This window comes from Taudactylus pleione, unplaced genomic scaffold, assembly GCF_031769625.1.
Source record: "Taudactylus pleione unplaced genomic scaffold, aTauple2 ptg000522l, whole genome shotgun sequence".
NCBI classification, from domain to species: Eukaryota; Metazoa; Chordata; class Amphibia; order Anura; family Myobatrachidae; genus Taudactylus; species Taudactylus pleione.
In genome coordinates, this window is record NW_028284924.1 from 3,483,307 (window position 1) to 3,505,684 (window position 22,378).

The 22,378-nt window shown below is 42.6% G+C and overlaps 1 protein-coding gene across 2 annotated transcripts in view; it reads right to left on the bottom strand.

The window, feature by feature from the left end:
- Positions 1–22,378, bottom strand: part of FBXO11 (F-box protein 11) — a 95,532-nt gene that overhangs the window by 27,292 nt on the left and 45,862 nt on the right. Inside the window, exons 2-12 of one of the 2 annotated variants that reach the window (XM_088450721.1) lie at positions 21,573–21,697; positions 11,594–11,675; positions 10,258–10,399; positions 7,861–7,990; positions 7,301–7,384; positions 7,084–7,216; positions 6,305–6,411; positions 3,013–3,124; positions 2,807–2,913; positions 2,582–2,719; positions 1,187–1,404 (exon numbers count right to left, since the gene is read on the bottom strand). In XM_088450721.1, the coding sequence (XP_088306847.1) occupies positions 1,187–1,404; positions 2,582–2,719; positions 2,807–2,913; positions 3,013–3,124; positions 6,305–6,411; positions 7,084–7,216; positions 7,301–7,384; positions 7,861–7,990; positions 10,258–10,399; positions 11,594–11,675; positions 21,573–21,697 (1,378 nt within the window). Of the gene's footprint in view, positions 1–1,186; positions 1,405–2,581; positions 2,720–2,806; positions 2,914–3,012; positions 3,125–6,304; positions 6,412–7,083; positions 7,217–7,300; positions 7,385–7,860; positions 7,991–10,257; positions 10,403–11,593; positions 11,676–21,572; positions 21,698–22,378 lie in introns of both variants that reach the window. The other variant, XM_088450720.1, reaches the window with a different exon arrangement.

A 22,378-nucleotide genomic window follows, 5' to 3' on the forward strand; every position in this document is an offset into this window, starting at 1 on the left:
AAAACAGTGATTTTGGGGTACTTTGAGGGCACCTTGAAAATTGTTTAAAAAAAATATTATAATTTTTCAACTAAAAAATTATAGCAATTAAATTTGGGGGTGTCTAAACCAACAAAAAAGTAGATTTTCGGGTTAATTTGAGGAATTTTTTTTTTAACCCCAAAAAATGACATGTAGTTATTGGACTAATTAAGCTAATTGGAAACATCCAAATGCCTAATTAGTCATTAGGGGGAGGGGGTCCAAGGGGTTCATCACAGTATCCCGACAATTTAACCTTTAAATAGTTTCCTTTCCATCTCTCATCCTCAGGGAGGTGCGAGCGGAAAGTTGCAAATTCAGTCTGACTGGGTCAGTGCGAGTTGCTAATTGGATTGCAAAATTAATTTGCTGTACGAATTCAAAGAGAAAATAGCAACTCGCTCCTCGCAATTCGCACCTAATAGGATTGACCCCTATGAATCACAACTTCTATCTGTATGATAGTAGAAAAGCTATGGGAAATGTTAAACTCTAGTCATATTGGTATGAATCCCGGTATAGGAGAAGTGACTAGGATGTGTCCCTGGGGGGTGGCCGCAGAACGGCATGGTTTACTATGACGTTGTGAGTAGCGTATATCAACTTTGTACGGTCTTGCTATTATGTGCTATATTGCACAAAGTATAATATATGCAGTTTCACTGTGCTGTGATCTATGCGACTACGTGAACGGTCTATGCTGCATCTTGGTTTATTACCAATGTATGTTCCTCAGAGTTTTGCTTTTGCTGTAGTTTTCTTGGTGTTTTTCTAAAACCGTCAAAAAAAAAAAAAAAAAAGTGATGTCTTTAGGTCAATGCATTTAATTCTTTCTTTGCCCAATACCCATCTCATGACATGTCCAATGTCCCTTGCTTCCTAGGTCACTCATCCTCTATACTCTCGTAGCATTCCAAGCTGTGGCCATATGGATCTCACAATTTGCATTACATGTGTTATCCGAATACACATCCTAAATAGTCACTTTTATGTAGAAACAACATTAAAACAAAGCAACAAATTAAAGACAACAAAGTGTCCTGTTCATGATCAGTCATATTCATAGATGTATGATGCAAGGGCTGGCAATGAGCTAAAAGGCAGTTGGCATTCACCAGAACCATGCCCAGGTCCCCGCATTACCGGGCATCCTCTGTATACTCACCGTATGGTTGGGTCACTATTTGAGGTAATCCAAACACCAGCAAAATTGTTTGCATAGATTTTGTTTTCCAAGAACTGTCCTCTGCCTTTTTCATGGACATAAATCCCTCCTGTCTGGCCGTGGTGAATCTCGCATCTCACCACTGTTGGGTTGGCATAGGCTTTCACTTCAAAGCCCGCTATTCGATTTCTATGTATGTTGCAGCTTTCAAAGTAGCCCTGCAAACATGACAAGGGGGTTACAAATGCAGGAAGGTAAAGTAAACAGACACAAACTGCACAGGAGTGGGAGTGTTATTCCTAGCATAGGGTATAAGGAAATATCCGCTGACACTGTGCCCTGGTGGCCAAATGATCATGAAAATACTCAGGTCTGTATCATAATCTTGGAAGTAATGTTATTTCCCTCTAATAAAGATTTTTATTTTCACTATAGTGAACAAACTTTGAACAGAAAATGTGCAAAATACCCTTCACTCAACATTTAAATAATCCATTATCCTCAAAGCTTCAGCCAACAGTTAGTTTATTGTCCCCACGAAGCCTCACCCAACAATGAAGCTGTCCATTACCTCCACTGAAGCATCACCCAACAGTGAAGCAGTCTATTATCCACACTTAAGCAGCACCCAACAGTGAAGCAGTACATTCCCACTACCGAATCCCCACCCAACAGGGGAGCATCCATTATCCCCACCGAAGCCTCAGCCAACATTAAAGGGAATTCAACTAGAAGAAAGGGGATGTAGCTCCCAGGATGACTGCCCAAACCAATTTAATTGTCCATGCTGTAATCCCACGACTAGTGGATTTCTGTGCGCACCACCCCGAGGTGAGAGCAGGAATCCGCGGTAACTAGTGCATTGGGGCCAGTCTCTGTTACCAAGTGCGGTAACAGCATCGCGCCTGGCACTTATGTCGGAAAATGCAGTTTATCGTGACTAAGCCCCAGGTATCAGTCTCTGTAAACTGCATCTCCTGGCTTAACAGAAGGGTGCGATGCAGCCAAATAAATAGCACAAGGCACTCATTCTGGAAGCTACATTCCCTCGCTTCTAAATGAATCCCCCATGTGGACCAATCCTTTATCCCAGACAGTGATGCAGTCCATTACCCCCAATAAAAAACTTCATTGCATTGCTTTACTGTGGTTGTTGAAATGATCAACTGGATAAGTGTAAAACCTCAATACAACAGTAGTACAAGGGATTCTAGTTCAGACTTCATAGAATAAGTTAGCAGTGGATTATTTGCAATATGCACAAACAATATAGATGCATTGCATGTTGTCATTGTAAAGAGTATTTTATCCAATAAATTAACAAGGTAAAGCTTAGATTGATAAAAGGAAACTATAGTGTAAGGATGGTAGTGAGTCCGGGGGAATGTAACTTACCATGCCATGGTCAAACGTGAAGACTCCAACATCCCGCCCATGGTGAATATGATTTCGCCTGATGATCGGGTTGCCATGATTTTTCACCCATATACCGGCTAAAGCATTATTGGAGATTTCATTGTCTTCATAGATACCCTGAAAAAAAAAAGACAACAGCACACATTTACATCAATGCTAGTAACGCAACTGAGAATACAGTGAAATTGGAAGAAGGACCATTACCTCTGCATGGTCCGTGATATACAGTCCTACATTCTCGCAGTCACTGATGTTGCAGTGCTTGATAGTGGGGCATGCTCCCTGGCCGCTCACACAAACTGCAGAGCCGACTGCAAGAGATAATGGCGATCAACACAGGAAAGCTCATCAATCCAACAAAGTGATGGCAGAATGGCACAATTATGTAACGCAAAATGCCATGTACCTACCTGTGCAAGTACTGCGAATGATACAGTGATCAATGACCGGACTGCAGTTCACTGTGATCTCTAAGCAATGGTGGGCATTATGGTGCTGGGCAGATTTGTCATCAGGGTTGAACTGAAATTAAAATAAACAGAATTACTGATAGAATGAAAACTTATAGTTACAGTAGCCAGGTATATCATGCATCTTATACGCATATATAAGTAGAAGTCCCGTTCCTCCCTTAACTTCTGCAGTAGCCAGGTATATCATGCATCTTGTACGCATATATAGGTAGGGGATCCGTTCCTCCCTTAACTAGTGCACGACCCTATCTCCCCCAACTGGCTGGACAGTGCATTTATGACAATTCACGCTATCCTGGCGTAGAGTGCTGCTAGAACTCCTGGATGTACGAAAGGCAGACAGAAGCAACGCTGCCATCCAAGGATAGAGGGTCAATGTCGGAGGGATGGCTCCAAGGATAGAGGGTCAGTGTCGGAGGGAGGGCGCCTAAGAAATTGCTGTGAAGGGAGGAGGGAGGGCTAAGGAATTGCTGTGAAGGGAGGAGGGAGGGCTCCTAAGGAATTGCTGCGAAGGGAGGAGGGAGAGCTCCTAAGGAATTGCTGTGAAGGGAGGAGGGAGGGCTCCTAAGGAATTGCTGTGAAGGGAGGAGGGAGAGCTCCTAAGGAATTGCTGTGAAGGGAGGAGGGAGAGCTCCTAAGGAATTGCTGTGAAGGGAGGAGGGAGGGCTCCTAAGGAATTGCTGTGAAGGGAGGAGGGAGAGCTCCTAAGGAATTGCGGTGAAGGGAGGAGGGAGGGCTCCTAAGGAATTGCTGTGAAGGGAGGAGGGAGAGCTCCTAAGGAATTGCTGTGAAGGGAGGAGGGAGAGCTCCTAAGGAATTGCTGTGAAGGGAGGAGGGAGGGCTAAGGAATTGCTGCGAAGGGAGGAGGGAGAGCTCCTAAGGAATTGCTGCGAAGGGAGGAGGGAGAGCTCCTAAGGAATTGCTGCGAAGGGAGGAGGGAGAGCTCCTAAGGAATTGCTGCGAAGGGAGGAGGGAGAGCTCCTAAGGAATTGCTGCGAAGGGAGGAGGGAGAGCTCCTAAGGAATTGCTGTGAAGGGAAGAGGGAGGGCTAAGGAATTGCTGTGAAGGGAGGAGGGAGGGCTCCTAAGGAATTGCTGTGAAGGGAGAGCTCCTAAGGAATTGCTGTGAAGGGAGGAGGGAGAGCTCCTAAGGAATTGCTGTGAAGGGAGGAGGGAGGGCTCCTAAGGAATTGCTGTGAAGGGAGGAGGGAGAGCTCCTAAGGAATTGCTGTGAAGGGTGGAGGGAGGGCTCCTAAGGAATTGCTGTGAAGGGAGGAGGGAGGGCTCCTAAGGAATTGATGTGAAGGGAGGAGGGAGGGCTCCTAAGGAATTGATGTGAAGGGAGGAGGGAGGGATATGGTTTTCACTGAACGTGTTGACCATGTCGGCACTGACCGTGCCAATGCTGGTATCATGTACACATTTGTGAGAATGTCGGCACACTGTTTTTCTTCTCACCCTGTCCCTAATGGAAACACTAAGGCTACCCCTTTACCCTCATGGAAATGCCGGCATACTGTCAATGTTGACATTTTAACCATGTCGACTTTTTGTTGTCAACATTGTGAATATGGACCTGGTGATCAGAGACATAGGGGTTTATTTATGAAAAGTCGGATTGTGAAATCTGAAACTCCCGTTTGTGTTTATGCCCGATAATTAGAAGGGCATTGCTTTTACTAACCATATCTTGCTACTAAAAGCATTGCCTTTTTAATTATTGGCCATAAACACGAACAGAAGTGTTGGGCTTTACAACATGACACTTTGTAAATAAACCCCAAAGAAGGAGAAGGAGAGTATTTTATAAGGCCCCGGTGGTGTAGTGAGGATGCGGACAATCCCTGGTCCCTGACAGCAGCGGCTTCTGGTGAGTCTCTGACACCAGAAGCAAGGACTGCCACGCGCGATTCCCCGTAAGCGAGGAAACGCCTTACATGACATCTCTGTGCGTACGGTTGCAGTCCAGGTCGCAGCAAGCTTAGCGGCGACCCGATGAAATCACCAGCCCAGTTACTGATGTTGCGGCCCGGCGGAGGCAGATTGAGTCGCAGTATATGTGTCTTAATTCAGACGCTTAGTACTGCCAACCCGAAAACATTAAATAAAAGCTTAGGACTGCCTGAGCAGTCCCCGTTACAAAGGTGTGCCTTGATCCTGCCGCACCAAACGAACAACTGAAGGCCTATGGCTAGAGGCGGGGTATATATGGAGGACCCCGAAGCATCCTAGGAGCTGAAGCTTTAACTGTTTGGTGCCTGGTCTCCAATCATAACATTCCCCATGGTATCCCTGTGGATCCCTATGGACCCTGAAGAAGAAATTGGTTTCTCTGTTAGCTTTGAGTACTAGTTATGTCACGGCTATTTTTTTTTTTTTTTTTTCAGGAGGGGTGATGATAGGTCTCGGTTTAGTAAAAAGTGGACCCTAGGGCTCACTGCAGGTAGAGAGATCCAATTATTTACCATCGGTGCTATGGATTGAAACTCTGGACCTGTTGAGGCAAGAAAGTTCACTCATTGCTGGTTGTCCATGTATTTATCAATTTTTTCCAAGCAGGGCCCAAAATTCAAAGACCCAGATAATCACCAACTGAGCATAAGACACAAGAGAACCCGCAGGTAGCAAAGCTTTAACAGGTGGGAGAGGGCAGAGCATTCCACCACTGTCCTGATTCTGGCAGGACAGACCCAAATTATGGAAGGGGAAACAATTATTTGTAATGGAGTGCCACTCAGAAAGGTTATTTAACAGGGAATGTTGATGGCCTGGCACCCAAAAGAAAAAACTGTTGCCTACCCCTGCCAAAGATAATGAATATCACAACAATTTGGAGGCAAAACATCTTCAGATATCGTTATACATATTATACACATAGAGGGAAAAAAATAGAAGTAAAATGTGTTAAACCATCACTGAAATACAGCGTTACCTAATCTCAGTACAGATGTAGTTCTTAATGATCATGGGAAGGACTATAGTAATAAGACAGGTCAGACTTCACTGTGTAGTGTTTAGCACATAACAGACAAAACTTCCCAACTTATTGTAGTGTGCAACCAACATCATAAATACCTATACTGAATTACCTACAGCATGATACACCACCACCAAGAGAGGAATGTATAACTGACGCCACACATCATATCACAGCTGATAAAACTGAGAAAAGGATAATAATGGCAATTTTCTCCATAAAGAGTAAATAACAGCATAAGACAAAACCTTACCCTGATTGTCATATACCCAACATAAGCATCTTCTGAACCTTCCATGAAAACAAACGTGGAGTCTCTAGTGTTTTCAATGATCACTTTATCGGCAACTTTTCCTGGTGCTGTAAATCACAATAGAACCTAGATTACTAGCAGCAGTGGTTCATACTACAGGGATACATATGAAAACTGGTGCATTGGGAACACTTACAAAACAGAAAAAAGAAGCCGCTCTACTGCCTACAGTTACCACACAATGGGGCAGATGTATTAATCGTGCGCCGATACCGCTTCTCCCCATGTATTACTGGGGGGCTGGAAAATAATTGAAAGGGCGCCATGCGCCCCTGTCAATATCGGCGCTGGGCAGGGCACTGTATTAACGATCGGTTCGCTTGACCGTTCCGACGGCTGCAGCTTGGCGATGCCCATTCCCCACAGCAGGGATAGCACTGTCCCTGCTGAGGGGGCTGCTGGCTACAGGGTTGCACCCGGGATCTTGCGATGCTTGCGAGATCCCGTGCATGCCCAGTGGAGCCGGCCGGGGGGTGAGAGACAGCGTATCATCAATCTCCCGCTCCGGCCGATGAGATGTTAATACATCTCATAGTTCGTGTTTGCTGCTATGCCTCTGTGAAGAGGCGAAGCAGGAAGCGTTATAGCGGAGCGATAAGTGCCGCTATAATACATCTCCCCCAATTACTTTTATTTCCTTACATGCACCAGGAGTAACAAATCTGGTGGGTTGAATACAGCACCATAGTTAAGTTCATAATTAGAACTTGTAACGTTACCTGCGCCAATCATAGTGATTGGAGACTCTATGTAGATCCATTCGTCTGTGTAGATTCCAGAATGCACAAAGATGAGTCCATCGAAGTGAGCTTCCTGGACACCACCTAGTGCGTCCTCAATGGTATCATAATACTAAAGAGAGGGAAGAGATGGGGGAGAGAGATCATCACAACCTCCTTCCAAACCAGCCCCGAGCGCACAGAGGCAGACACTTACCAACATGTTCTCTCTGCCTTTATATCTTGTGGGATTGCTGTAAAAGTGTTCCGCAAACCCTGGTTTAACATGTGCCCCTTTGTACTGTGAACAGAGAAAACCATACATTAGTGATCTGCAACCAAACAAATGAGACCCGACAAGTTATTCCTAGATTAAATGTGGTTTCACTTCACACTGCAAAAATGTTAAGTGTCAAAACATTAACTGAATACCTGTAACCAGGTATAAAGTAATCCTTAATACATATGGCATTATCCTCAGTACCTCGTGTGTTGTAACTCGGAGTGAACAAATATTTGGTTACATACTCTATTAGAACGCTTAGAAAAACAAGACAATTCTATAAGTCTGCATTTAGTTCTTGGAACAAAACTAAACACCTGATACAGGGGGGGGGGGGGGGGGGGGGGGGTAGAACAAAAAAAAAAACAAAACCACACATTTATCCCAAGCAGGGCTAGAACTATTTTAAAATCGATTAAAGCCATTATACCCTGTATTAGCAATATCATTGCAGCAAGAGTACAGTGACTAAGGTGAGAGCTTCCCATTCATACCAGCTGTTGAAAGCTCTCCTTCCACGGGTTTGGATGCTCATATTCCTCAGGGTTAATCTGATAGAACTTCCCAGGTTCGGGGTGCATCATCGGACGTGTATACTCAAACACTTCCATATATAATCGTTTCCTGCAAGAGAAGCAGCGCGGGGTGAATGCAAGTCAGAATTACTGTCTATGGGCACTTACACCCACCACCCGGAGGTGTCACACCAACTCAGTCTCCACCTTGTGACCTGATCCAGTTCTGTAAAGGTGGGAGGAGCCTCAGTTGTCAGTAGCGAAGAGGAAATACTGTATACTTTGTATACTTAGAACTGCAGCAGTGTGTCAGGAGGGAACAGTGTACAGTACTAGTATTTTTCATGTTCCAGTATTTAAATTTTAGCGTGATGCTCAGTCAAGCACATTACACACACATATATATATATATATATATATATATATATATATATATATATATATGATGTCCATATCAAAAGACCAGGTGGCACTCCAACTAAGACCCCCTCTACAAAACAGTAATAGATAGATAAATCTATCTATCTATAGAGAGATATAAAAAATTTGTGCATTGATGACTGTTTTAATGAAATATTATATTGGGGAAACAGAACTTTAAAAAAAGAAAGATACAAAGTTACATACATTCTAGCTCTTGAACAGTGGGACAGCAAAGTATCTGGGCAATCCCGTCCAAGTTTAATAAACACTGCATGAGTAAAGCTATTATGAGCTGTGTACTTTTCCAGCCATAAGGAATAAAATACACTTGTTCCTTTGCAGTCAGGCTCTATAAGAATGCCTGCAGCTTGAATACACTTAAAATAACTGGGCGATGAGTTAAGAGCTCCTCTCCATAGCAGCTGGTTAAAGCTCTCCTTCCACAGAGCGAGGAGTGTCACGGTAGCCTTACCTAGTGCAATGCTGCATGTATTACGCTAGGGAAAAAGCAGGACTTTTAGTGCTTCCACATTACCTACAGCTTCAGGATTCAACCATGTGCACAAGTGTCTTTGCTTTAAAAAGTCTTCATGGACACGAAAGCCCTAAATTACATAAGACCAGTGGGATCAGGCATCAACTTTGGGTTTGAGTACTTACTAGGTTAGCAATGAACATATGGCTAGCCGTCTGCTGTATAACTATAAATTACATCATACCAAAAAAACAGGCTGGAGGGAATTGTAATTCCGTAACAGCAGGAGAGTAACATGTTGACTAACCTTGATGTGGATGTAACACATCACCCAAATCAATGTGTTAAGGTTGGAGCTAGGACCATCAGTAGTCCTTAGCTACATTCAGAGATATGTACTGCTCAGATTCCAGCTGAGATTACCTGGCGTTACCTACATAGAGTCACCGCTGAAATGACCACATCTGGCAAGATGAAATGTACGTGGAATAAGCACAATCTACTAAACGTTTCGGTATTGTGAGACTTGATAACTAAAAATAATTGTAAAATATATATAATTTTTGTGGTAAAAGCCAAAAGTGACTTTAAGGGAGCGATTCTATTCAGTGCGATGTTGAACACCACCAGGAATGAGTTCCTGGAGCTATTTAATCGGTCGCGCTAAAAACCCCGACTAGAGAATTTCTTCTCGCACCCTCCTGAGGTGGCGAGCAGAAATCAGACTAAACAAGGGCCATGATGTTTGTTTCAGGCTCAGCACGTGTCCTAACAGCATCGCCGCCATCACTGAAGCTGGAGTGTGTACGTTACTGCGACTAAACGCCCAGCTTTAGGCGCCATAACCTGCATCTCCCGACTAAACTGCAGGGCACGACGAGGACAATTGAATAGCTCCAGGAACTAATTCCCAGCGCTAATCAACATCGCACTGAATTGAATCGTCACTTAAAAATCTTGAAGACACTAATGTGTTTTTTGTTGTGGGATTACATTTTAGTAGGAATTTGAGCTCACCAGGTAAAAATCAGTAGTCTCTAGGTGGCTTTAAAAGTTCTATCTTTACATTTGGAAACATGTATCTCGCACATTTGTTTATTTGCAGATCCATTAGTAAAAGACCAGTATGATATTATGAGGATGATTCAATGCTTTTAGCGAGCGCCTTAACTAATGGGTGCCCGACGGAGCAATTCAATTGTTGATCCGTTCGGGCACTTATAGCCGCAGGTAGACATTTCTGCTCATGGCCTCCTGAGGTGGCGAGCAGAAATGTGCGAGTTTTCGGCACGGAACTTGGACGCCCAAAGCAGTACTTTCGATGGTTTTAGTCCCGCTGCTGTCAGACGCGCACACTAGGAACGGGCGCCCAAACGGTGCAACAATTGAATTGCTCCGTCGGGTGCCAATTAGTTTAGGTGCCTGATAAAATAATTGAATCGCCATCTATGACTCAGCGGTCAGAAGCTTACACTCACCATAAAATAGGATCATTAGCGAGCTCGCTGAAGCGCTTGCACACACAAGCGGCTCTGCAGAGGTCCTGCTCCAGCAGGTAGGAGAATATCTTTAAAACCACTTCATCTGGCAGCTTTTCTTGAAGGTACTGTTCTGCAGGTGCTGCTATAAAGGTATTAAAACACAACCACATTACTTGCGTATTCCATGCACAGGCTTTTCATTTGGGCAACATGGAAAAACATTCCGCAAAAAGAGAATAATTCTGATCTTCTAACTTTGGGCTCCATTCAATTCCACGCAAAATTGAATAGTGCCGGGAAAGAGCTATTCAATTTAGCGCGCTCTCAAGCTGATTTCTTCTCGCATCCATCCTGGGGTGCGAGCAGAAATCCGACAAAACTACAAGCGCAATGCTGTTTTCTGCCCTTAGCGCAGCGGAAACAGCATTGCACCGGGCAGTTTAGTGGGAGAACGCCGGTTCTCGTGACTAAACACCATGTTTAAGGCGCGAGAACCAGCATTGCCCGACAAAACAGCTGAATTGAATAGCTCTGGAAGCTCCTTCCCAGATTTATTACATTTGCATTGAATTGAATCGTGCCCTATAATTTATATCCATAGCATGGTCACTATTACGGAGGTAACTTGCACATTTCACACTGCACATGCTCTGGAGCCAGGTGCTTGCAAGTATGGGTGACAGAGAGACGTGTACACCTCTGCTGCATATATCCCCCTTGTGGCTGAAGAGTGATTGGGCATTCTCAGAGGGCGTGTGTCGACGGAACTGCGGGTTGTGCATAAGCGCAATTACACCAGTTTGCAGATGGACCTTTTGCAATAGGACTGGTAAAAGTGACAGATCAGTTAGATGCGTATACACCTCTGCATACAGGTGAAAATCCACATTAAGTTCTGAGCGCAAAATGCGGCAGTAATTTCGACAAACTTGTATTCTGGTCAAAGCGTCTGCAAGTGACACAGCAGTAAATACATTTTTCCCTGGCCAACAGTGAGGCAAGTCAGACACACCTGATAATATTTCTACACCAACACAATTACCAGTAAAAGCCATTGACTTTTTTTTTTGTATTATTAATAATCATAATAATAATAAAAATTCTAATTATAACAAAAGTAGTAAAATTAGAGATGAACAGACACTATTAAAAGTCTTAAACCATTTAAAAAAAAAAAAAAAAAACGGAAACGGAAACTGTTTTAATTAAATGTTAAATTGAGGAAACAGCCATCCATAAAAACTGCTTAACTCAGCATTATTTAATCCTGCTGAAAAAAAAATAAGACAGCACATTACAAATCGCATGACAGGCTCGGAGGGGCAAACCTTACCAGGCAAATCCTGTGATTTCCCAGACACCCTTGCACGTTTTGCTCTATGGCCGAAGTTCTCAGTTGTCGACGTTGAAGCACCCTATAGAAAAAAATACATGGTTAAATAATAGTTTTAGGTTGCCTATAATTTAAACTAAAAACAAAATGGTTGTATTATTTCAAAAAGGAGTAAACAATCCTAAGCATAAGTCAGAGGCTGCTGTACTGCTCTTATAGGGGCAACATAAAACAGAGCTAAATGAAGGCGTTACCACTGGAAGTTTATGTAATTGGATTAACAGACAAGTAACTTCTGAACAAAGCACCTCCTGAACCATAGGACTAGACCGTGCAATGAGCTTCACATGTGAGACAAAAAAAGTGCCATCCCCTTTAAAATAAGAGAAAGTGAAAGGAGAGAGTAGGTGGTTTCATTTCTCTGGCACCATCTAGTCCTGGACATGACGCAATGACAGCATGTTCCACAGCTGGCTTTAGCAATCATGGAAGGAAGTGCAACACAGAGGTACAACGCACATTCAGCAGCTCTTCTGCAAGTAACATTGCACAGGACGACATTGTTTATATTGTGCCACTCATACAAAAACGATGCAATGTGAAAGGCAGGCTTCCATATTACAACAGAAACAAAATGTGCCTGGATGAAATAATGAACATATATTGAATATTTACTTTTACACATGTATTTTCTATTTATGTAAATAATTATAAACAACCCTACATAGTGTAAGGACAAGGAATTCGTCATAGGAGAAAGTACCCTCCCCCCATAATTTTTTTTTTTCTTTTACTTCCCCTTAAATTCAATCTGGGGGACACTGCTACCACGGGTTTATGTTGAGGGCGCAGGAGCTGGGCACTTAAAAGCTTAATCATATTTTGTGGGCTAAAGCCCCTCCCCAACCCCTTCCCTTAAGAGGTGGAAAGGCCAGGGTACACAAGGAACGCAAGGTAATGCAACACAGTCCAACAATAAACAAATAATCTCAGACTGAGCCAAAGGGTGACAGCTCAGTACCCCTAAGATAGATTTAGAGGAGTGTATTTAACGGCGAGTACAAAAAAAAAAAAAAAACTTTTCTCCATCATACAATCTGGGGGACACTCCAAAACTGCCCCTAGGGGTGGGGGTACGCTCAGACATGGTTGAATGCAAAACTGTAAAACGTGTGTAGACAGAGCACCAGAAAGCTTGTCGGAGAGAGCTGAATGGATGAAAGAAAAATGGATGAAGACGCAGCAAATCTTTCCAGAACTGGACGTCTCAAAACAGAATTACAGTCAGGTGCATAAATATTGGGACATTGACAGAATTATCATATTTTGGCCTCTATTCCCCACAATGGCTTTGAAATGAAACAAACAAGATGTGCTTTAACTGCAGACTTTCAGATTTCATTTGAGGGTAATTACATCCAAATCAGGTGAACGGTGTAGGAATTACAACGCTTTCTATATGTGCCTCTCACTTTTTAAGGGGCCAAAAGTAATGGGACAAACTAAACAATCCTAAATCTAACTTTCACTTTTTAATACTTTGTTGCAAATCCTTTGCAGGCAATTACAGCCTGAAGTCTGGAACGCATAGACATCACCAGACGCAGGGTTTCATCCCTGGTGATGCTCTGCCAGGCCTCTACTGCAAATGTCTTCAGTTCCTGCTTGTTCTTGGGGCATTTTCCCTTCAGTTTTGTCTTCATCAAGTGAAATGCATGCTCAATCGGATTCAGGTCAGGGGATTGACTTGGCCATTGCATAACATTCCACTTTTTAGCCTTAAAAAACTCTTTGGTTGCTTTTGCAGTATGCTTCGGTCATTGTCCATCTGCACTGTGAAGCGCCGTCCAATGAGTTCTGAAGCATTTGACTGAATATGAGCATATAATATTGCCCAAAACACTTCAGAATTCATGCTGCTGCTTTTGTCAGCAGTCACATCATCAATAAATACAAGGGAACCAGTTCCATTGGCAGCCATACATGCCTACACCATGACACTACCACCACCATGCTTCACTGATGAGGTGGTATGTTTTGGATCATGAGCAGTTCCTTTCCTTCTCCATACTCTTCTCTTCCCATCACTCTGGTACAAGTTGATCTTTGTCTCATCTGTCCATAGGATGTTGTTCCAGAACTGTAATGGCTTTTTTAGATGTTGTTTGGCAAACTCTAATCTGGTCTTCCTGTTTTTGAGGCTCACCAATGGTTTACATCTTGTAGTGAACCCTCTATATTCACTCTCGTGAAGTCTTCTCTTGATTGTTGACTTTGACACATATACACCTACCTCTTGGAGAGTGTTCTTTATTTGGCCAACTGTTGTGAAGGGGTTTTTCTTTACCAGGGAAATAATTCTTCTGTCATCAACCACAGTTGTTTTCCGTGGTCTTCCGGGTCTTTTGGTATTGCTGAGCTCCCCGGTGCATTCTTTCTTTTTAAGAATGTTCCAAACAGTTGATTTGGCCACACCTAATGTTTTTGCTATCTCTCTGATGGGTTTGTTTAGATTTTTCAGCCTAATGATGGCTTGCTTCACTGATAGTGACAGCTCTTTGGATCTCATATTGAGAGTCGACAGCAACTGATTCCAAATGCAAATGTCACACCTAGAATCAACTCCAGACCTTTTACCTGCTTAATTGATAATGAAATAACGAGGGAATAGCCCACACCTGTCCATGAAATAGCTTTTGAGTTGATAGTCCCATTACTTTTGGCCCCTTAAAAAGTGGGAGGCACATATAGAAACCGTTGTAATTCCTACACCGTTCACCTGATTTGGATGTAATTACCCTCAAATTAAATCTGAAAGTCTGCAGGTAAAGCACATCTTGTTTGTTTCATTTCAAAGCCATTGTGGTGGTGAATAGAGGCCAAAATATGAAAATTCTGTCAATGTCCCAATATTTATGCACCTGACTGTAGCTTGTTGAAAAAAAAGGGCAAGGGACATACAGAACCCCCGGCCTTTGGTTCTGATGCCTCTGTCATGGACATAAGAGTTCTTACCGCCAGTCGTTTGACAAATCATTTTGTCAAGTTCAGCACCAAATAAACCTGTTCCATCAAATGGTAGAGCTTCTGAGGATCTTAGCCTTAACATCACCCATGCAAGATACTGAGCTAAAGAAAATTGTCTGGCTACCATCTCCAATGCAGAGATCCTAGAGTTAATAAATGTAGCCTCAATGGTTGCAGATCAATGGCAAATAGATCAGTTCCACTAGGGACAAGAGTTCAGATCAGGATCAGTCCGATTGCAAGCCGTAAAGTAGTAGTTTGGGCCATTTCTCTAAGGGACCCAATGCAGATGCCAAGATGGGTCTGAGTGCTGCACCAGCAACAAAATTAATATGCCCCTGCATTTCCCTTTTCATCCGTAAGCAAAACTTCGGCCATAAAAAAAAAAAAAATATATATATCTTTCCTCACTACTGTGGATAGAAAGGTCTATGTTTGGGGTGAATGCACTGACATAGTTTCACTCAGTCCGGGCTGCAGCCACACTGCGGTCAACACACAATAAGCTAGCTTGTCTCCTCAGGAGACATTGAGAGTTAACTCTCACAGTATTTAGATAGGAGCTAGGGGGATAGAGACCCGGAGTGGTCATCCTCCCATTGATTGTGCAGCCGTTTCCCTCTGACGGTCAATAGAGACTCCTGCAGCATTTTCAGTTACAATAAAAAGCCTTACATAGAGCATGAGTGCAGCTCTATAGAAACCTGCCTGCTCCTCTGGGCACTGAACCTAAACTGAGGAGGGACTGGTGAGGGAATCAACTTCAGCCTCTCAAAGAATTATGTTGACTTTGTAAATGCCCAGATCCAGCGCACTCATCCAATCTGGGGGTCCTGGCTACCATGGGGGTTGGATAACGGGGAAATGTAAGTTTCTCTTATGACAGGACATAAGTAAAAAGAAAGGTCTACCATTAGTTTCATATGGATTCCCACGAGAATTTTCAAAAAGCCAAATAAAACCACCAAACCTATTCCCTGCTTGATATATGCCTATGCAGTTAGACACACTTCACTGGGTGCCTGCAGATATAGTCTACCTTCCTATCCCATACACCCCTATTACAACTCCGTCACCACCATCAGCACCATAAAGGAGTGTCCCTATAGTGCTGCATATAAAGCCAGTTACACATTGTCTTACACTCAAAGTGTTTTGAGCAAAGCGCAAATAAAATAATTTAAAAAAAAAAAGTAATTTTGCACCTGGACAAATGACACTGCAATACAAAGGGTGCAAATGCATTGATTGTTCCAGCATGCAGGGCTAATACTGGCTGCTTTTGCAGGTAGCCTACATTCACTGAAAATCTTTGGGGGGGGGGGGGGGGGGGGGGAGAGATAGAGAGATTCCATTCTCATTGCGGGAAGGTAGCTCCCAGGTTAAGTGCCCAGAGGTATTCAATTGACTGCATCATGGCCAATAGTTAAGTCGGGAGATGCACCTTACCGAGACTAAAGTCCAGGGCTTAGTCGCGTTAAACTGCATCTCCCGGCTTTATTGTGCCGGACACTATGCTGTTGCCGAATGTGGCAACATCGTAACTAGTCCTAAGGCACTATAACTAGCGTTGCACCTCAGGAGGGTGCCAGCAGAAATCAGCTAGATGTGGGTTTACCACACGGGCGACTGAATAGCTCTGGGCATTTAAAATGTGATCTACAGTGCATCCGGAAAGTATTCACAGCGCGTCACTTTTTCCACATTTTCTTATGTTACAGCCTTATTACAAAATGGAATAAATACATTTTTCTCCTCAAAATTCTACACACAATACCCCATAATGACAACATGTAAAGTTTTTTTGAGATTTTTGCAAATGTAATAATAATAATAATAAAAAAAAAAAAAAAAAAACTAAGAAATCACATGTACATAAGTATTTACAACCTTTGTTCAATACTTTCTGTTTGCACCTTTGGCAGAACTTAGAGCCTCAAGTCTTTTTGAATATGATGCCACAAGCTTGGTACACCTATCTTTGGGCAGTTTCGCCCATTCCTCTTTGTAGCACCTCTCAATTTCCATCAGTTTGGATGGGAAGCGTCGGTGCACAGCCATTTTCAGATCTCTCCAGAGATCCAAGTCTGGGCTCTGGCAGGGCCACTCAAGGACATTCACACAGAGTTGTCCTGAAGCCACTCCTTTGATATCTTGTCTGTGTGCTTAGGGTCGTTGTCCTGCTGAAAGATGAACTGTCGCCCCAGTCTGAGGTCAAGAGCGCTCAGGAGCGGTTTTCATCCAGGATGTCTCTGTACATTGCTGCATTCATCTTTCCCTCTATCCTGACTAGTCTCCCAGTTCCTGCCGCTGAAAAACATCCCCACAGCATGATGCTGCCACCACCATGCTTCACTGTAGGGATGGTATTGGCCTGGTGATGAGCGATGCCTAGTTTCCGCCAAACATAACGCCTGTCATTTATGCCACAGAGTTAAATCTTTGTCTCATCGGACCAGAGAATTTTGTAAGGTGCATTTTGGCAAACTCCAGGCGGGCTGCCATGTGCTTTTTATTAAGGAGTGGCTTCCGTCTGGCCACTCTACCATACAGGCCTAATTGGTCGATTGCTGCAGAGATGGTTGTCCTTCTGGAAGGTTCTCCTCTCTCCAAAGAGGAATGCTGTAGCTCCGATAGAGTGACCATCGGGTTCTTGGTCACCTCCCTGACTAGGGCCCTTCTCCCTCGATCGCTCAGTTTAGACGGCTGGCCAACTCTAGGAAGAGTCCTGGTGATTCCGAACTTCTTCCATTTACGGATGATGGAGGCCACTGTGCTCATTGGGACCTTCAAAAGGAGCAGATATTTTTCTATACCCTTCCCCAGATGTGTTTGTCGAGACAATCCTCTCTCGGAGGTCTACAGACAATTCCTTGGACTTTATGCTTGGTTTGTGCTCTGACATGCACTGTCATGTGTGGGACCTTATATAGACAGGTGTATGCCTTTCAAAATCATGTCCAATCTACTGAATTTACCACAGGCAGACTCCAATTAAGCTGTAGGAACATCTCAAGGATGATCAGTGGAAACAGGATGCACCTGAGGTCAATTTTGAGCTTCATAGCAAAGGCTGTGAATACTTATGTACATGTAATTTCTTAGTTTGTTGTTATTTTTATTAAATTTGCAAAAATCAACAAAAAACTTTTTACACGTTGTCATTATGGGGTATTGTGAGTAGATTTTTGAGGACAAAAATGAATTTATTCCATTGTGGAATAAGGCTGTAACATAACAAAATGTGGAAAAAGTGACGCGCTGTGAATATTTTCCGAATGCACTTACATCCCGCAAAGAGAATTGAATCCCCCCTCCCCCTTAATTTGTCACTGCAATTTAGAGATCAGTTAGGAAACGCCTCCCCCAAATCTAAATCTCTGCACAATTTATCTCTGTCCCACCTGCATTGCAGCATGGTTCTGCCAACGGGAAACATTTTTTTTTTTTTTTTTTTTGCTTTGCCCCCAACTCTGAAGTATAGAGCTCATGTGAAGGGGCCACAATAAAACTACTGTAAACATGTAAAATATGTAGAATTTACTAAAGAATAGAAGATCATGTTTGCAGTTTTGCCATATTCCTCAGGATGGTAAAAAAAGTACTTAGTAGTACTTAGGACAGTGTGTGCACCACACTGCATGTCCTACATTTATTATCCACAATTATACAGTATCAGCTTAGTAGAGAACCAGACTGAAGCTCTTTCATTCCGATTCACTGTCAGCATGACATCACTGGTAACACTGCGGCCATACTGGCTCTTCCTATAATGCAGTCAGATGCAGGGGAACCTGGGACTGATGTACTGTAATAATATTCCTTTCCCGGGTTTCTGCTTCCTACAGCCGAGAGCCAATTGCAATCTACGTCACCTTTCTCAAGGTTTCCAAACATGGGAATGAGCACTTAAGATGCGCAAATGTAGAAGACTAATGCTGGGCATACACTATACAATCATCTGTCAGATATCTATCCAATCTGGCTAGCTGGAATGAAAACCTGGTAATGTATGGGAGCAAATGACAATCGATTATATTGCTCTAAACACTGGAAAACAGACAAAAACCATTGTTGAAATTGGTTAAATTTGTTTTATTTAACTAATTTGGCTGAATGTTCATTTTTGTCTGTTTTCCAGTGTTTGTGAACAAATGTTCGATTGTCATTTGCGCCCATACATTACCAGGTTTTCAATCCAGCCAGCCAGATTGGACAGATATCTGCCAGATAATTGTATAGTGTATGCCCATTAGGGCCTCATTTATCAACGGGTTTTATTCACGACAAGTGATAAAACTCGTTGCGTATAATAAATGCTGCTCCAGCCAATCAGCTCCCAACTGTAATTTTTCAAACAGATGACCGTTGGGAGCCGATTGGCTGGAGCACTGTTATCATACGCATCATTGTGAATAATAATACTTGTTGGTAAATGAGGCCCTAAAAGGCGCATATCCACTTTACGATTCGCTCCATGAGCGATATCGTGTAGTGTGACCCCAGCAGTGGTGTGTTCAATGTTATTAACAACATTTAGCACCCACATTGAACAATATATCGTTCAGTGATGTCACCCTCACTCATCCCCGTACTCACAGAACCTGACATTATAGTCAGATTGCCCTGCAAGTACGGGCGATGAGCGACGTCATCAACGGCCAACGGGAGCGCGCATTGCAGGTCGTTGGCAGCATATCAACTGGACGATATAATGAACGATTGAACGGTATAGTTATCGTTCAATCGCTCGTTACATCGTCTAGTGGATACCTGGCTTTAGACGGAGTAAAAGCACATGAAATAGCACAATACTGGTTATAACGACACAGAACTAAATAAAAATTGAGTGCATTTTACTATTTCAAATATAGCGCAGGTTTTTGTTTTTTTTTATATATTATTCTTTTGAATAACCCCCACACGTCTTCCTGTGTCTAGTGAGATCTCTGGATCTACTTAGCGCAGATCAGGGAGGCTGGGAGGTATTTGTATCATATCTAGGAACAAGCAAATCACTACTGGTGACAAAGCACAACAGACCAGCATATTAAGCAGCCTGTCCCCAACACATTACAACAAAGTCAGTCAGACAAAGCGTAACCCCAGTGCAACAGCTGCCAATGTAGCCACGGTTAGTAAATATGCTGTTGCTATTCTCAAGTGGTAAGAAAGTGCAGGGATAATACGCTCTCACAGTAAAGACCCTCTTCCTACTCAACACAGTGACACTGGCACGTTCACTAGATGACTCCGTGCCATACTAGGTTATTGTGCACAAGCCTGTGCTCCCTCCTCTGCCACTCGCTGAATATTTCTTAGTACAAACACAAGAGTTTGCCAAGAACAACTAAACTGAGGCCAGGACTATGCCGGTTGAATACGTTTTACATCATATAAATACGCTTTACATCATATAAATATACTTTTATTCAATTATTGTTTGGGCACCCAACAGAGCAATTCAATTGTTGCTCCGATTGGACCCGAGTGCTGCGGACGCCCATTGCTTATCGCACCCAAATGTAATGGGTGCAGCCACATAAACAATTGAAGTGCTCTGAAGGGCGCCAATTACTTATGGATGTGCGCAAAAAAACAATTACATCTCCTCCTATAAACACTATTTTAATATGTGCCAAAATATATATATATATATATATATATATATATATATATAAAAAATAAAAAAAAACCTTGTACATGTTTAAAGACCATTGTAAGATGCAGACAAACATGTTACACTGAAGGAGAACTAAGGGGTAGATTTACTAAAACTTCTAAAAATGTAAAGCGGCGGTGTTGCATATGGCACCAGATTCTATCATTTTCCAAGATGCAATAGAGAAACGATAGCTAAAATCTGATTGGCTGCAATGGGCCACACCAAAACTTTTCATTTTTAGAAGCTTTATTAGATCTACCCCATAAAATAGGAATGGTTTCTTGGGCAGAGTATATGACCGAATGACATCTAAGGTCTTCCAAACACAGATGACACAAACAATGCTTATTTAGGAATTTCAGTTTCCCTCCCCAGACACTTGTCAGCCAGGTGGCATTAAGTAGTAGCCGTGTGAGAATAAAGTGTAATACTTTGCAGTAAAGAACCATGTTGAAATCCTTGTATTGGTTTTGCACTAAAAACAAAGACTCTTGCAGAAACTGCCCACTGACACACACATATATTTGTATCCTGCAATGCTCAGAGACACCATGCATACTCTGCGTCTACCCTTTCTACAATGTCCCTGGCATCCAAACCGTGCCCTGCCTCTTAAAGATGGCGGAGAGATCTCTGTTACTGTGCCTGTCACAGTAACGTAAGCGCAGCACAAACCCGATTCTGTCCTGTCATTTATTCAAACACAGCCTGCAAAGTGATGTTAGGAGCGGATTGGTTGGTACTTTATCTCTCTCCAAGTCTTAGTACATAGACCCCCTTGTCCTCTGACTGCACAAATAGGCTCTAATGTGATCTGAGCATCAGGATGTAGTATCAGCAGACAAGTGACTGGCTAAATAATGTCATGTACCAAATGGAATTATACTTCAGTATGTTTACAACTCATCTCTAAGCCTCTCTCACTAAAAATCAGCACAATATATTGCTCTGAAAACAGTTAAACCTTTTGTTGAAATTTGCTAAAGTAACATTAGCTATATAAAAAGGCACAAAACCATTGCACATATGATACAATACAATTGAGCTCAATACCACTTCTAAATGGCAAGTTTGAATATTGTAAATCTGAAATGTCAAATCTGAGAGTTTGCATTTTCAGGACCTCACTGACCTTACTGAGAACATTGTTACCAAAGTTAAGCAAGTTCCCCATAGATGGCTCAATTACTGTACATTTGTTTCATGCAGTTCAGCTCTTTAAAAATGGAACTGGAAAATGGCTCCAAGCAGATGCATAGAACTGGCAATGACGGACTCTCCTCTTACCTCCATACTGCTCTTTGTTGGACAAGCGGCTCTTTTAGGGACGAGAGTTTTTCTGCGAAGTTGATATGGACTATTCTGTGCACCAGGACCTGATTCTTCTGCAACCATGTCTGCAGGCACTTCATCTGTACACAGAGGAGCAGGAGTTAGCAAATGCACTAAGACTGTACAGGTTCAAACAATTAGGCCCTTTCCATTTAACAAAGAAAATATTAAAAACAATAAAAAATAGTAACTTACAGTCTATGAACCGGTATTTTGTGTGAATGAGGCAATGAGCAAAGACTTATTTTACTAAACACTTATATTTGTGTGGAAAATTCTTGTTATTGTGGCTTATAACTGTCTGTTGTCATATTCAAACAGATAACTTGCGGATAACTGTTCTACCAATACATCCACCTACAACTTATTTTATTATCAGTTATTTATACACCGCACACATATTGTGCAGCACTGTACAGAGAATATTTTTAGTAACACACATCAGCCGGTACCCATGTGGAGCTTACAGTCTATAGTCAAATATACAATGCATGTAATCTACCAGCATATTTTTTGGATTGTGGGAGAAAACCATCGTACCAGCAGTAAACTCACGCAAAACATGCAAAGTACTCACAACCTCAATGCTTTCAGGCAGCAATGCTAAACATTGCGCCACCATGCTGTGATGGTCGTATTATATTCATTAGTGGAAAATTATGTCTTCCAAAACCTCTTGAAATCCACTTCTGCAGTTGAGAGATACTGAAAATGAACTGAAATAAATGTAGAGGATAGCAAATCTATTCTGCCGCTATTTT